The sequence below is a fragment of the Mesoplodon densirostris genome, chromosome 6 (assembly GCF_025265405.1).
Source record: "Mesoplodon densirostris isolate mMesDen1 chromosome 6, mMesDen1 primary haplotype, whole genome shotgun sequence".
Taxonomy (NCBI): domain Eukaryota; kingdom Metazoa; phylum Chordata; class Mammalia; order Artiodactyla; family Ziphiidae; genus Mesoplodon; species Mesoplodon densirostris.
This window is the reverse complement of record NC_082666.1, coordinates 12,371,136-12,385,638: the sequence shown is the minus strand read 5'-3', so window position 1 is coordinate 12,385,638 and position 14,503 is coordinate 12,371,136. Positions and strand designations below refer to the sequence as shown.

The following is a 14,503-nucleotide window of genomic DNA, read 5'->3' as shown; positions in this document are numbered from 1 at the left end:
AGTTCCTGCCACGTAGTAGGTACTCAGTAAATATCTGCTAGATGAACAGAATGCCAATGAAATGGTTACTCATTAAATTGATGCAAAACACACAAGCTTTCTTTTTTTTAAAAAAAAACACAAAGGATTTTCTTTGTTGATTCACCAGGCGATCAGCTCCAGAGGATCTCACCATGGCTTCTTAGGCCCTCTGAAGAAGTCAAACTTTGGCAGAGCTGAGATATGTGGTGATGCAAGAAAAAGATCTTGTTAATGATGCAGGAATTCAATACATTGCATCTCAACTAGATTAGAGGGTTTTTCTCAAACTAGAGAAGCTCTTTTAAAGCAAGAGTATAAATGACAAGGAGTATGGGCTGCCTTTAAGTCTAGCAGAGATTAGTCTAGCAGATGTTTACTTCTATGTGTAATTGTGTATTAAAATGCAGAAAATAAGAAACTGTGGATAATAATAGTAAGTACAAATGGCTTAGAGTTTAAAGATATTTTAGTGCTGTGCTTATATTTTGAAGTTCAATAAAGGCAACAAGGAAAATGATTAGGATTTCCTCTTAACAATAATAAGTAACACTAATCAATTAATGAGCACATTCTAGGCACTATTCTAAGTGCTTTACATAGATTATCTGGTCCTCCATAGCAGAATGTTATATACCATAAAATTCAGATAAGTACTTTGAAATGACAAATTCTTAGACTTTGCAGGAAAAAGGTACCAAAATCCATGACAAGGTTCATAGCCTTATGAAATCATGCAAGCTATCCCAAAAATCCAGACTTAAGGAAAAAGCTAACTTTCAGTCCCATTCTAGCCAGACAGCTAGATTCTAGATGAATTTAGGATTCTAGGCTGTCCTTTGCAGCAGGCCCTCTTACCTACATGCTTTTGCCTGTGCTGCTTTTTCTACAGACAAGACCCTTCCTTCCTAACTAGCCATACTTTTGGAATGGCTCAGGTGTCATCACCTTACCTCTAAAAAACCTTCCACAATAACTCCAGGTAGAATTATTGTGATTTTTTGTGTTTTAATAACACTTGAAACACAACTCCATTACAGTACCTTTCAGAATATATTATATGATATCTGTTTATGTCTGTCTCCCAAACTATACTGGAAGACTCTTAGAAGCAGGGAGTATATCTACTTCATTTTCATTAACTATGCCAATTGTCCTGGTATTTGACACATAGTAGAAGATCCATAATTTCTGAATGAATAAATGATTTATTTACCGAGATTTACTTTTTTGAAAGTTGTTTTCTCTAGTCCATCATTTTTTTAAAAACTAAGATATATTTACCCTTGTAAGGTGTACAATTCAGTGATTTCTGGTATATTCCCAAGGCTGTGCAACCATCACTGCTATCTTATTCTGATACATTTTTACCACCCCTAAAAGAAACCTGTACTCATTAGCATTCACTCCCCATCCCCTTGTCCCCCAGCCCTAGCAACTATTAATCTACTTTCTGTCTTCTATGGATACGCGTATTCTGGACATTCACATAAATGGAATTCTACAATATGTGGCTTCTGTATCTAGCTTCTTTCACTTAATATAATGTTTTCAAGGTTCATCCATATTGTAGTATGTACTAGTACCTTATTCTTTAATGGCTGAGTAACATTTCACTATGAATATAAAATGGTTTTACAACTTTACCTTGCCAAAACCCTTCAAAAGCTCATTTCCTAAATATATTTAACACAAGATCTCCATAATCTGGTGCCAACCTACCTATCTAAATCTTACCATATTTCACCCAGCAATATAAAATTTTCCTATTCTTTAATCCAACTCCAATATTGCTTCATTTATGTAAATGCTGTCTCCCCAACTATGTCTTCATAAGTTTCTTAAATGCACAGATATCTTACACATCTCATGTATCTTATTATTTTATTTATTTATTTATTTTTAAAATTTTCTTTATTTTTTTTGGCTGTGTTAGATCTCAGTTGCGGCACTCTCATGTATTTTCAAGAGTGCCAAAATCAGAGCTCAGTATTAGTGTGTAAATAACATTTGCTAAACTAGAGAGTGTTCTCTGATTTATCTCTTCGAAGATCTCTCTGAGGAAAAATTATAAGAATCCTCTGATAAACAAATTTCCCAATCACATGATAATTGCAGAAATAAAGAATATAAATGTCTACCTATCCATTTATTATTTGAAATCCCCAGCAATTTACTATGTGCCTAGCGTAACACTTTTTCCCCAAAAGGTATATAATAGACATCGACAGACTATTTATGGGCAACATAATCTAAACATGCTTTAGCTCAGATTTTAAGACGCTAAAAGAATACAAAAGCCTGAGATATTAGAGGTGGAAGTAACTTTTCAGATAATCGGAAAGTTTAAAAACTTTTTTCTTAAAGAACCAAAACCTTTCCGCCAAATTAAATTTTATGCTGAAACCCCAAAACAACAATAATGGTAATAATAATAATGGTAGTTATAATAACAGCAGCAGATATTTAGTGAGTGCTATGTGGCAGGCACTGTTCAAAGCAGATTGCAGTATTAACTCATTTAATCCTCACAACCAACATATGAAGCAGGTAGTATTATTATACCAATTTTATGGATAAGTAAACTGAGGAAGACAGATTAAGTAACTGGCCTAAGATCAAACAGCTGGGTAACACTGAGCCAGAATTTGAACCCAGAGTTGGCTTTAAAGATTTCCCTCTTAACAACTACACATCATTACAGAGCATAAAGTGGAACTGTTCTCATTGAAACGGGCTGGAGGCTCAAGCATCTCACCTGCTTAGGTTTCTACTTAGTTCCTTTTTGGCACCTCTATGGACTCAATCCTAAAGTTCAAGGAAATAAGGTGAGAAAAACTCAATTCTGGTCCAACCTCTTCAGTTTACAGTTGAAGAAAACAAAACCCAGAGTTGAAGTGAATTTCCAAGGCCACAGAGCTATTCAATTGCAGATCCAGGACTAGAACTCAACTTTTTTGGTATTTAGTGCTTTTTCTACTACATGAAACATTCTGCATAAAAATTCTGATTAACTGCTTTTCCTCAGGATAAATAAAAATACGCAGGTACTTATAAAAAGGCTAAATTACTCACGTTAAACATTTTTACCTAATACTTACTTTTCAGTTACAGACTCTGCAGAAGGCCCAGCAGCATTCTGACCATTAGTGCCAACCTTCCCCACTTTCTTCACAGTCTCCAGAGCTCTTAATGTACTGTCAGTACTACGTGGAATTAGCTGGGAAACACTGTTTTCTGCATTTGAAATTCCGTTTGTACTTGGAACAATTTTCCCCGTTGTTTCAGTACTTCCTATGACAGAAATGACATTTCCGGCTGTGGTTGTGACAGTGTTGTTTACACCAACTTTATTTAGAAGAGGAAACGTTCTTACAGTTGCATTGATCTTTTTGTTCCTTAATCGATACCTGTTTCAAAAACAATAAACATATCAGTAAATATTTCACTAAATCTTACCCTAAGTAAAAAAAAAAAGGGGGGGGAGGGAGCAATAGGAAAAAATGTTAAAAGGAAGAACAACTTTGAAAAACAGGTTTCTTCAGAAACTAACACACCATTGTAAAGCAATTATACTCCAATAAAGATGTTAAAAAAAAAGTTTCTTCAGCTAAATATCAAATACAGTCTACATCAAACTCTGCTATGATAGCCATATGAAAATGTATCTGCCATATACAATATATATATGTACACACAATACTTATGTATGTAGACACATAATTAATGTAGCAAGAAAAGTACAAATGTATTCAAAAAACTATTTTGAGAGAGTGGGAAGAGATCTTGAAAATTTTGTACAATTGGAATAGAAAGTACACGATATAAAGATGAAAGTAACCATACCAAATTTATTTGGGAATGTAGAATGAAAAGGTATGCAAGAGTTGAAAGAATTCTGTTACCAAATTGTTAAGGCATCATATAATTTTAAAGAGATTAAAAAAAAACCCCAAGGGCTTCCCTGGTGGCGCAGTGGTTGAGAGTCCGCCTGCCGATGCAGGGGATACGGGTTCGTGCCCCGGTCTGGGAGGATCCCACATGCCGCGGAGCGGCTGGGCCCGTGAGCCATGGCCGCTGAGCCTGCGCATACGGAGCCTGTGCTCTGCAACGGGAATGGCCACAACAGTGAGAGGCCCGCATACCGCAAAAAAAAAAAAAAAAAAAAAAAAAAAAAAACAACCCCAAAACTCATTCTTAAACATTACATCAAAATATAGAAATTTAGTATTCTATTTTTCAGATTAGTTTATGACTAAAGCAAAAAGTAAAAGGATTAAAGATATTTTCTGATATTAAATTCAGGGTTTTATTTATGGTGGTCAGATATAATACTCTAATATATGAAGCAACCTGATCTTCGATTCCATTTAAGAAAATTTATTTCCAGTCATACAACAAAAATTTCATTACAATGTAGTCCTAGTCAGTGTTCCCTCCAATATTTTAAAGTGATGAACAACTATATTATAGGAATAGAAAGACGACTACGCACATACGGGTTCATAATTACATATACCTAAATTAATCTGATATTAATGTTATATATAACCAAACATATGCTAATTAAATACAAACAGTGTTAGTGATGAGCAATGCCTTCACAACAGTTTCCCTTTTAGTCCTCCAGTATCTATAAACAGCTTCATCATTCAATTCTCCCCATCTCATTCATACACACACACTGACAGAAGCAGCAAAGCTCAGTAAAGACAAGTATTCCCAGATGAGACTGGCTAAAGGTGGAGTGATAGAACATGAAGTTCAAAAAAACCACAGGTTATGGCCAGCTTATATATGTCATCTTATAGATCTGGGGAACCAATGATTACTCCTTGAAGAATGAGGGTTATGAGCAGACCTATATTTTAGAAAGGCAGTTTGGTGGCATGGAGAGGCCAGTGCTTTCCTCAACACACTACTCTGAAACCTGCTCTTCATTCTTCACTTCAAAGGTTCTTGCACAAAATGCCCAGCTGCTCCTTGCTTTCCATTCTCAAAGGATAAATTTCAAATATCCTTAAGATTGCTCTGGCAGGCAAAAAATAAAGTTTTAATTGTGAGTCTCTTAAAAGAGAGGAGTAAGGTAAAGTAAGGGACAAACAGGGATACATACTCGACTCCTGGCATCTAGGCAGCTAAAGACTTAGGCTTGGAATCTGGACCTCACAGTTGAAAAAGCCAATTACTTCCTATTCTTTTAAAGTCATCCATGAGCTTCCTCAAGTATTGGCTCCCTGCCTTACCCAGCTTAGAATCCATTATCTACCATTAATTCCTCCCTTGTAAATACCTTTAACTCCCTTGGTCCAATTACCCTGTTGAACTCACCTGGTAAAACCCCAATCCAATCTGTTGCTTATTCTCTTATTCTGTGTCTGCTCAAGTAGGTGAATGCTGCTAGAGAAAAATCATGCAATCATGCTGACTAAACTCTCTTCAAAATCATGATCAAGTATTTAAAATGGCTAAGCACTACATTAATACACTTCTCTACTAAATTCACTTTCCTATCTCTAACATCTTTTTCCCTTCCATTCGCCAGAGCCCCGCCACAGCTGATCATGCTGCCTCCCACTTCACAGAGAAAACAGATGATATCAGAGAAGAATTACTTATCTTTCCATCACCAATCCCGCCAACCTTCCTGCTTCTGTAACTACACACTCCACCTAAAATAGGAGGGGAAGAGCTCCTATTCCTAACTCAGGCCAATCTTTCCACTTGCACCCCAGGTCCCAAGCCCATTTGCCTTCTCAAAGACTTCACTCCTATAATTATCTTTTCTTCTCTAGTGCATCACCACTTCATTCAGGTGTCTGCTTAAATGTCATATCCTCTGGGATCCCTTCCCAGACAATCTTATCTAAAATATCTCCCCTTTCCCAATCTCCTTCTCCTTACCTTGTTATTTTTCTTCATAGTGTCAATCAGTACCAGATATTATGTTTTCTATTTATTTAGTTTATGTTGATCTTCTCTATTACAATGTAAGCCCCCACGAGAGCAAGAATTCTGCGTTCCTTATTCATCTCTCTATCTTCAGCACAGTGCCTGGTACATGTTAGGTGTTCCATAAATATTTGCCTCATGAATGTGGAGTAATCCTTAAACTTCACATGGCCAAGAGTACTGATTTTCTACCCCCAAGCATTTCCTATTTCAGTAAAAGACATTACTTAGTTATGCAGGCCCCAAACCTTGGAGTCATCCTTGATCTTCTCTTTTCTTTATACCCCACATTCGATCTATCAGTCCTATCAGCTCTACTTCCAAAATATATTACAAATCTGGCTACTTTTCGTCATCTCAATTACTATAGTCCTAGGACCAAGCTACTAATCTCATGCCTGGACCACTGCAGCAGTTTAACTGGTCTACATCATGCAGACACTAGAGTGACATTTCTAAGACAAAATTAAAATCTCATTGTTCCATTTGAATAAAACCCTATAATGGCTTCCAAGATAAAATGCAAACTCCTTGCCAGTGTCCACCAAGCCAATATGGTCTGGCCCTCGCCTAACCTCTACAACATTATCTTTTGCCATTCTTCTCGTTCTCCAGGCACACTCGTCTTCTTTCTAGTTCCTGAACATGACAAGCTTGTTTCCACCTCAGACTTTCTTTATAGCATTTTATCAGTAACTGAAATTGTCTGTTTACATGTTTACTGTTCTTCTTTCCCCACTAGAAGTACCTCAAATAGTACCTAGCACTTAACAACCACTTTTTAAAATATTTCTTGAGCTGGTTGACCTCAGGCTTTTGATACTCTCCAGAATGCAGCAATTTTGGGGAACAGGATTCCAACACCCTAAATTCTAAAATATATTCACACAAATATTCTTAAGAGAGATTCTGGGCATTTGTTTGGTTAGAGATATGTATAGTAGAGAAAGCAGGCTGGGATAAACTTTATTTAAGTTAAACAAACATTTGCTGAGTTCCTTCTGGTACATTATGGGAGCTAAGATAAAGGCTCCACCCTCGAAAAGTCCAGAGTTGGGTAGCAACATGCATTTTTTTAACCAACGAGATAATGACATCTTCCATTTCCTTAATGCTTTGTATTACCCTGTTTTTCCTTCTTCTTCTTCTTCTTTTATTTAACAGCAACAGAGAGTGTGAAGCTGGTTGGAAATATGAACTATAGATTATTTGCTCTTTCAACATAAATATCCTGAGTTTACATGTCAAATACCTGTTAAGTGCAGAAAATATAAAGATGAATAACCCATAAAATAAATGAAGTCCAGTGAAAATACACACCAGTAAATAAATAATTGCAATACAGTGAGAGAACTGGTAGTTATAAAGTTACCAGGTACACAGTACTATGGCAGCACAGTGAAGAAAGCAACGAACACTGCCTGGGAAGTCAGGGAAGTTTTCAGACGGAAGATGCTATCTGAGTATAATCAGGAACAGGAGCTCTCCAAACAGAGAAGAGGAAAGCATATGATATAGTGAACAACATGCATAAGGGAAAGAAGAGTGAAAGAATTCATATAGTATTAAACTGGATGTACCTTAAAAAAATAAAGAATGCAAAAAGTGGAATAAGGCTGGAAAGCAAGATTGGGCCCAGAACCAGTGATATACTGAGGAACCAATCAAGAATTTAAAGCAGAAGATGGACATGATTAAACCCGTATTTGTCAAAGAAAATCTTGGTTGAGACATAGGGAGATGCATGTAAAAAGCTACATAGCAGGACTTCCCTGGTGGCGCAGTGGTTAAGAATCCACCTGCCAACGCAGGGACATGGGTTCGAGCCCAGTCCAGGAAGACCCCACATGCCGCAGAGCAACGAAGCCCGTGAGCCACAACTACTGAGCCCACGAGCCACAGCTACTGAAGCCCACGCACCTAGAACCCATGCTCTGCAACAAGAGAAGCCACCACAATGAGAAGCACACACACTGCAACAAAGAGTAGCTCCCGCTCGCCACAACTAGAGAAAGTCCACGTGCAGCAACGAAGACCCAACACAGCCAAAAATAAATATATAAATTAATCAATCAATCAATTAATTAAGTTAAAAAAAGCCACATAGCAGTAGAATGGACAAATTGGGTAAACACGTGAAACATTAAATGTTGCACCTGGCACAAAATTTGACTGATTAATTTGGCTATTATTATTTTTACTGCTACCATTATAAGTTCAGGCAAGAAATAAAGTTCTGAAGTAGGCACTAGAGATGGAGAGCAGGAAGCCAATTTGAAGGTGTCAGAGGTAAAATGGATTTTCAGGTGGGCACCAGTTGTGAGTAGAATGACAATGAAATCACACAGTTTCTTCTCTTTTTTAAGTGCTCCCAAGCAAGGTCCCCTAAAAAGCTCTATTTTAACTAAAAAGCTCTACTTTAGGTATGGACAAGCTCAAAATATCTCAAGGCTAAAAAATCATCTTGATGTAAAACTCTGTATACATCATATAGAACTGCCTAGACTACATGCAAACAGCACCCTTTTTTTCTTAAGACTCCTGCAGCCTCTCCGGGATCTTCCACTCTGGGGGAGGCAGGGGGATAGTAAGAAGGGAAGCATGTTTCTGCTCTTCTTTTTAATGCACACACATTTATCTTCTATCACACTGCTGTTGCTGTAGAGCTCATTATGTGCAGGGCCCAGTGCTAGCCACTGAAAAGAGGAGACAATAATAAACAAGATGGATATAGTCCATGGACCTTACACTTCAGTAAGGCAGACAAACATTCAATAAATAGATCAGGGGTCAGCAAACTATCACCTATGGGTGAAAGTTGCTTGTTTTTGTAAATAAAGTTTAAAGCCATGCCCATTTTATGCATTGTCTATGGTGGCTTTTTTGCTACAGTGGCAGAGTAGAGTGGTTGACAAAGATCAATGAATGGTTCACCAAGCTGAAAACATTCACTATCTGCATCTACAGAAAAGTTTGTCAACCCCCAAGACAGACCCCGTAAGTTAATTATAATTTTGACAAGCAGGAAAAAGAGGAACCTGGTTTAGTATGAAATACTGGGGGGATGCCCCTGAAAAAGAAAGGATGAGCTAGGCACAGGGAAAGCTCCAAAGGCAAGGCTAGAAGGAACCACATTATATAAAAGACTTCAGGTGGGAACGAGCATGGCACTGACAAACGGTCAGCGTGGCTTGAGTATACAATAAAATTAGGGAGCGTTGTGAGATGAGATAAAAAAGGTAAGCACAAACTAGATGACACAGAGTCTTGCGGGCCACAGAGTAGATTTTATATGTTTATCCACAGGGATGTCCAAGTCTCATTACCTGCAATGAGCCTTATGTGTAAAGTTCTCCCTATTTTGTGGGGAATAATGGGATTGGGGTGGGCAACCATAGCTGTAAGATGACTAGTTAGGAGGCAACTATGGATCAAGAAAAGGGGATGACAGCTTAGACTATAAGGATAGAAAGAAAAAGGAAGAGTCAAGAAATATATAGGAAGGTGAACTGACAGCACTTGGTGACTAAGACAAGCAGGTGAAAGCTGGCAAAGATGACTCCTATAACATGGCACGTACAACTGGCTGGACAGCGTACACTTGGGGATAGCAGATGGAAGATGTATACAAGAAAAGATGTACAAGAGGAGAAAATTAGCTCATATTGGGTTTAAAGTGTCTAAAAACAAAAGAGAGATGTCCATTAAGAGTTGATATAAAGACCAGTTATTCAGTAGAAAGGCTGGAATCAATTTTTGGTGAGATCTCAATGATGAATGTTTTGGTTAAAAAACAAAGTAATAAAAACTTGGAAAACACATATTACAGCTTATATCCATTTACTTTTATGTCTGGGGTAAATGGACATAGAAAAAGGGATTACCCACAGGACAAGAGAAAGGGAAAAGACAGAAAAAAGAATGTTAAAAAGACCAAAAACCATAAAAAGAAAATGTATCTGCTTTACCATTTTACCTGGGACTCAGCTGTTACCTTCAACAGAACCTGAGCAAGTAACAGTGAACATAAGAACACTTTCATTCTGCACAGGTGTTTAGCAGAAACATGGATTCCAGATATACAGTGGTCTAAAATATGACACCTGAATAAGGTTCTAAATCACTTATTATGTTAACCATGCTGCCAGAAGCAACAAGGTGTGGTTTCAAAAGAAAAGGTTATTTTTCAATCTAAAGTCTTCCACAATGCAAACTTGATTGCATCTTTGAAACTCATCACAAATTTTAAGACTCTATATAACACTTTCATAATGACCAAAAATTAATCCCAAATAAAAGAGAGTTCTCCTAACTTACTTTTCAAGCTCTTCCTGAGAATGGGCAAAAGTACAATTTGTTCCTCGTGGACACCCTCCTTGCTGTCGCAAATCTCGGCACATGCTAGTCTTATATTTGCTGTTTGGCTGAGGCTATGAAAAGAAAATCAATGTTTGGAAAAGTGAAGATTCCAGTTGTCACTCACTCTTGGGACTCCAGAATTTTATGATTACACCTTTAATTCTTTTTCACGTTAGATAAGTAATTCTTGTGCTGACACAACTACCACTGCATTGTTTCCTGTTATGAGTTATGTGGCATAACCCTGAGTTGGCATTTTAGATATTCCTTCTGAGGATTATCTGGAACTGGTTCAAATGTTATGTTACTTATTTGTCAGGCAACAAAATGCCCACGAAAATAAAAGGTTTTCTCATCAATTCATTGCTGTCTTAAAATTATGATACCCAAATCAAGCAACCAATTTCAAAAAGCATTAAAAAAGTCATAAGCTTTGTCCACTTAAATGTTCTCAGGAAAAGGGAGAATACAACTTAAAATTAAAGAAATACTAAGTTAAAAATTAAGTTAAAAATTAAGTTTAAAATTAAGAAATACTAATTTAAAATTAAGAAATTTTAAAGTTAAAAATTAAGAAATAGTTAAAAATTAAGAAATACTAATTTATTTGTCAATTTGAGAGTACAACTTTCTTCTAAGGCTTGGAGCTAAGTTCATACAAATAATGAGGCAAAATATAAAAACATCATCATAACTGCTATAATTTGCATCAAAATCTAAGATGTCATTGTTATTTCTATGACCTTATTTCTATGACCTTAATAAATATGAAACATTCATCTTTCAGTTAAGATTTGAACATTGTAATATCTTCTAATAGAAAAAGGACAGGAGAGGGCTTCCCTGGTGGCCCAGTGGTTGAGAGACCGCCTGCTGATGCAGGGGACACGGGTTCGTGCCCCGGTCCGGGAGGATCCCACATGCCGTGGAGCGGCTAGGCCCGTGAGCCATGGCCGCTGAGCCTGCGCGTCCGGAGCCTGTGCTCCGCAGCGGGAGAGGCCACAACAGTGAGAGGTCCGCGTACCACAAAAAAAAAAAAAGAAAAAGGACAGGAGAGTGGAAAGATCAATTTGGAGTAGATTTGATACCAGTTGTCACTTACTGCCACCATGACCTTACATATGTTATTTAACCTCTTTAAACTTCAGCTTGGGAACAGCAATTAGCTTGCAGGTGGCTGTGATGATTAGAAATAATATATGTAAAATACTGAACATAGGGACTGGCTCATAGTGATTTAATAAATGGACGTTATTACTAGAATGAAGGATTTTACCTTAAATAATTCCTTCAAAAGTACACTGAAAATACTTATTTATTTACTTCCACACATATACAAACATGCATTCATTGGTATGGCAGCAAAGGAGAAAAAAGTGACAATTTCCCCACATTAGAAGAAAATTTAGACAAAATATTTGGAAGGAATCAGATCTATAGAGTTGGTCAAAAAAACCTGCAGTAAACTCATATTCAAGATACACCTCAAACTGCTGCTGTACTATGAATTATTTATCAGGTGCACTAAAACTTGGGTTTCTTTCAAAAGAAGAGAGATAATAAAAACTTATGTGAGAGTGGAGTCACATAAGGAGTCCATTAACCAAACAGCTTGTTAAGATGTTCAGGATGCTCTGTTAAAAATTTAAGAGCAGGGCTTCCCTGGTGGCGCAGTGGTTGAGAGTCCGCCTGCTGATGCAGGGGACACGGGTTCGTGCCCCGGTCCGGGAAGATCCCACATGCCACGGAGCGGCTAGGCCCGTGAGCCACGGCCGCTGAGCCTGCGCGTCCGGAGCCTGTGCTCCACAATGGGAGAGGCCACAACAGTGAGAGGCCCGCGTACCGCAAAAAAAAAAAAAAAAAAAAATTAACAGCAGTCAGAAGTGCAATAAATGTGCTTACCTGAGGTGTCTCATGGCCTTTTCTACTATAATTTTGTATGAAGTCCACAAGGCCATGAACCACTGTTTTAACAGCTACCATTGCATTTTCTAGCTGCTCCCAAGTTGGTGAAACAGCATCTGTATAGTCCACCAAGGGGATGGGATGAGGAAAAGAATTTGTTAGCAGTAAGTCTCTTGTGTTATTTACCTCAAAGGTAGAAAAAGTATAAGTAATTATTTTGTCACATACCTGGATTAGGGTCTATGTTTGCAAGAAGCTCTAAATGAGGCCTCAGTCTATTTAAGTTAGCTGGGTCACCTGTTCGTTGCAAAACAATTGTCAATTCCTGAACGCTCTTTGCAAATGATTCTGGAGACTGCAGCTAACACAAAAAGAAAACAGAATGGTTTTTACTCTGGTTTTTATGACCTGTCTATATTCAAATGCTTTCATTCAGTCAACATACTGAATAGGTTTTCAAGTGTCTTCAGATTCCATAGTAGGAGTATCAATGATGAATTAAATTTTCACCTCAGAATCTGCCCTATGAAATTCATCATTAGACACTTAGAAAACTTATTTATGAGCTATCTGGTGTCAGAATATAGATAAATGACAGACTTGGTTAGCCAGGCTGCTTTTATGCTAACATCCTGTATTTGCTTCCCTGTTGCCCACCTTAGTTTATTTTAAAAGTTAGAAAATAATAAAAAATAAAGATATTTATAAGAGTCTTATACGTAAAAACAGGAATCTCCAATTGGTTGTCTCTTTACTCCCTTCAGAAGATTCAAATACTCTTCAATGTAGCAGAATGATATAAAATCAGCGTCTCTAATTTCACAAACCTTATCAATGATAGACTGCATGTGTGATTTATGCGCCAAGTCACCATACAGAAGTGAAGACCACTGCTCAGGTGAAATACGGAGTCCTGCCTCCATAGCAATATGAACAATTTGGGCGTCATGTTCTCTGCGTAAAGCCTCATAACTCCGAAATTCCTCCTTTAGCTGCATCAGGGAAGAGTCTTCATCCCTTTTGGTAACCTAAAAAATAGAAAGGAGAGAAAAACCCATCAGAATTACTCTGCTCTTCCTCCTTCCCCAAACAACTTTTCTTTTTTTTAGATGGGGGAGGTACCTATAGCCTATCAGATACTACACGAAGAAGGTACAAAGAAAATAATGTCCTCACCACAAATTCTTTTTGGAACAAAGCAGAACTTACAAAACCTAATACATAGTTCTGCCTTCCTTCAATGAGCTCAGCAGGTGGTAGGGAAGAAACTTGTAAATAGAAAGTTATAGTGTAAGTGCTATTGTAAGACTCTATGGCAACATAAAGGAAAGGCAATTAAATCTGACAGGTGGGGGAGGGAAGGGTGAATATCAGGGAAGGCTTCCCCCGGCAGAAGGCTACATGAACTGAGTCCCGAAGAATGAATAGGAGTTCCCCAGGCAAAGAAGGGTGAGGAACAGAATTCTAAAAAGAGTAGCAAGTGGTAAACAGAAACATGAACGAGCAGAGCACGTGGAATTAAAGGCTAAGATGTAGGCTGGAGAAGAATCACAGAGGGCCTTGTATACTATGGTGAGAAATTTGGGGACAGGCACAATTTGTTTTATTGCACTTAATTTATTGTGCTTCACCGATAGGTACTGCGTCTTTTACAAACCAAAGGTCTGTGACAACTCTGTGTCAAGCAAATCTATTGGCGCCATTTTTCCAACAGCATTTACTCACTTCATGTTTCTGTGTTACATTTTGGTTAATTTTTGCGATATTTCAAACTTCATTATTATTACTTTTGTTATGGTGATCTGTGATCAATGATATTTTATGTTACTATTGTTGTTTTGGGGCGCCATGAACCACATCCATAAAAGGTGGTGAACTTAATTGATAAATGTGTGTTCTGACTGCTCCATCAACCGGTGTTCCCCTGCCTCTTTCCCTCTCCTCAGGTCTCCCTATTCCCTGAGACACAACAATATTTAAAGTAGGCCAGTTAATAGCCCCACAATGGGCTTCAAGTGAAAGGAAGAGTCACATCTCTCACTTTAAATCAAAAGCTAGAAATGATTAAGCTTAGTGAGGAAGGCATGTTGAAAGCCAAGACAGGCTGAAACCTAGGCTTCTTGTGCCAAGAGCTAGCCAAGTGGTGAATGCAAAGGAGAAGTTCTTAAAGGAAATTAAAAGCACTACTCCAGTGAACACACAAATGATAAGAAAGCTGATATGCTGATATGGAGAAAGTTTTATTGGTTTGGATAGAAGATCAAACCAG

At 37.7% G+C, this 14,503-nt stretch overlaps 1 protein-coding gene and 1 non-coding gene across 2 annotated transcripts in view; both read right to left on the bottom strand.

Annotated features, from left to right (window-relative positions):
* RC3H2 (ring finger and CCCH-type domains 2) overlaps window positions 1-14,503 on the bottom strand; it is a 52,733-nt gene that overhangs the window by 12,416 nt on the left and 25,814 nt on the right. Inside the window, exons 6-10 of the mRNA XM_060100557.1 lie at window positions 13,062-13,262; window positions 12,463-12,595; window positions 12,232-12,350; window positions 10,288-10,400; window positions 3,120-3,428 (exon numbers count right to left, since the gene is read on the bottom strand). Of these exons, the coding sequence (XP_059956540.1) occupies window positions 3,120-3,428; window positions 10,288-10,400; window positions 12,232-12,350; window positions 12,463-12,595; window positions 13,062-13,262 (875 nt within the window). The remainder of the gene's footprint in view (window positions 1-3,119; window positions 3,429-10,287; window positions 10,401-12,231; window positions 12,351-12,462; window positions 12,596-13,061; window positions 13,263-14,503) is intronic.
* Window positions 12,685-12,795, bottom strand: LOC132492834 (small nucleolar RNA SNORD90). Its single transcript, XR_009532890.1, has one exon. It is a non-coding gene; the product is annotated as a small nucleolar RNA SNORD90 (small nucleolar RNA).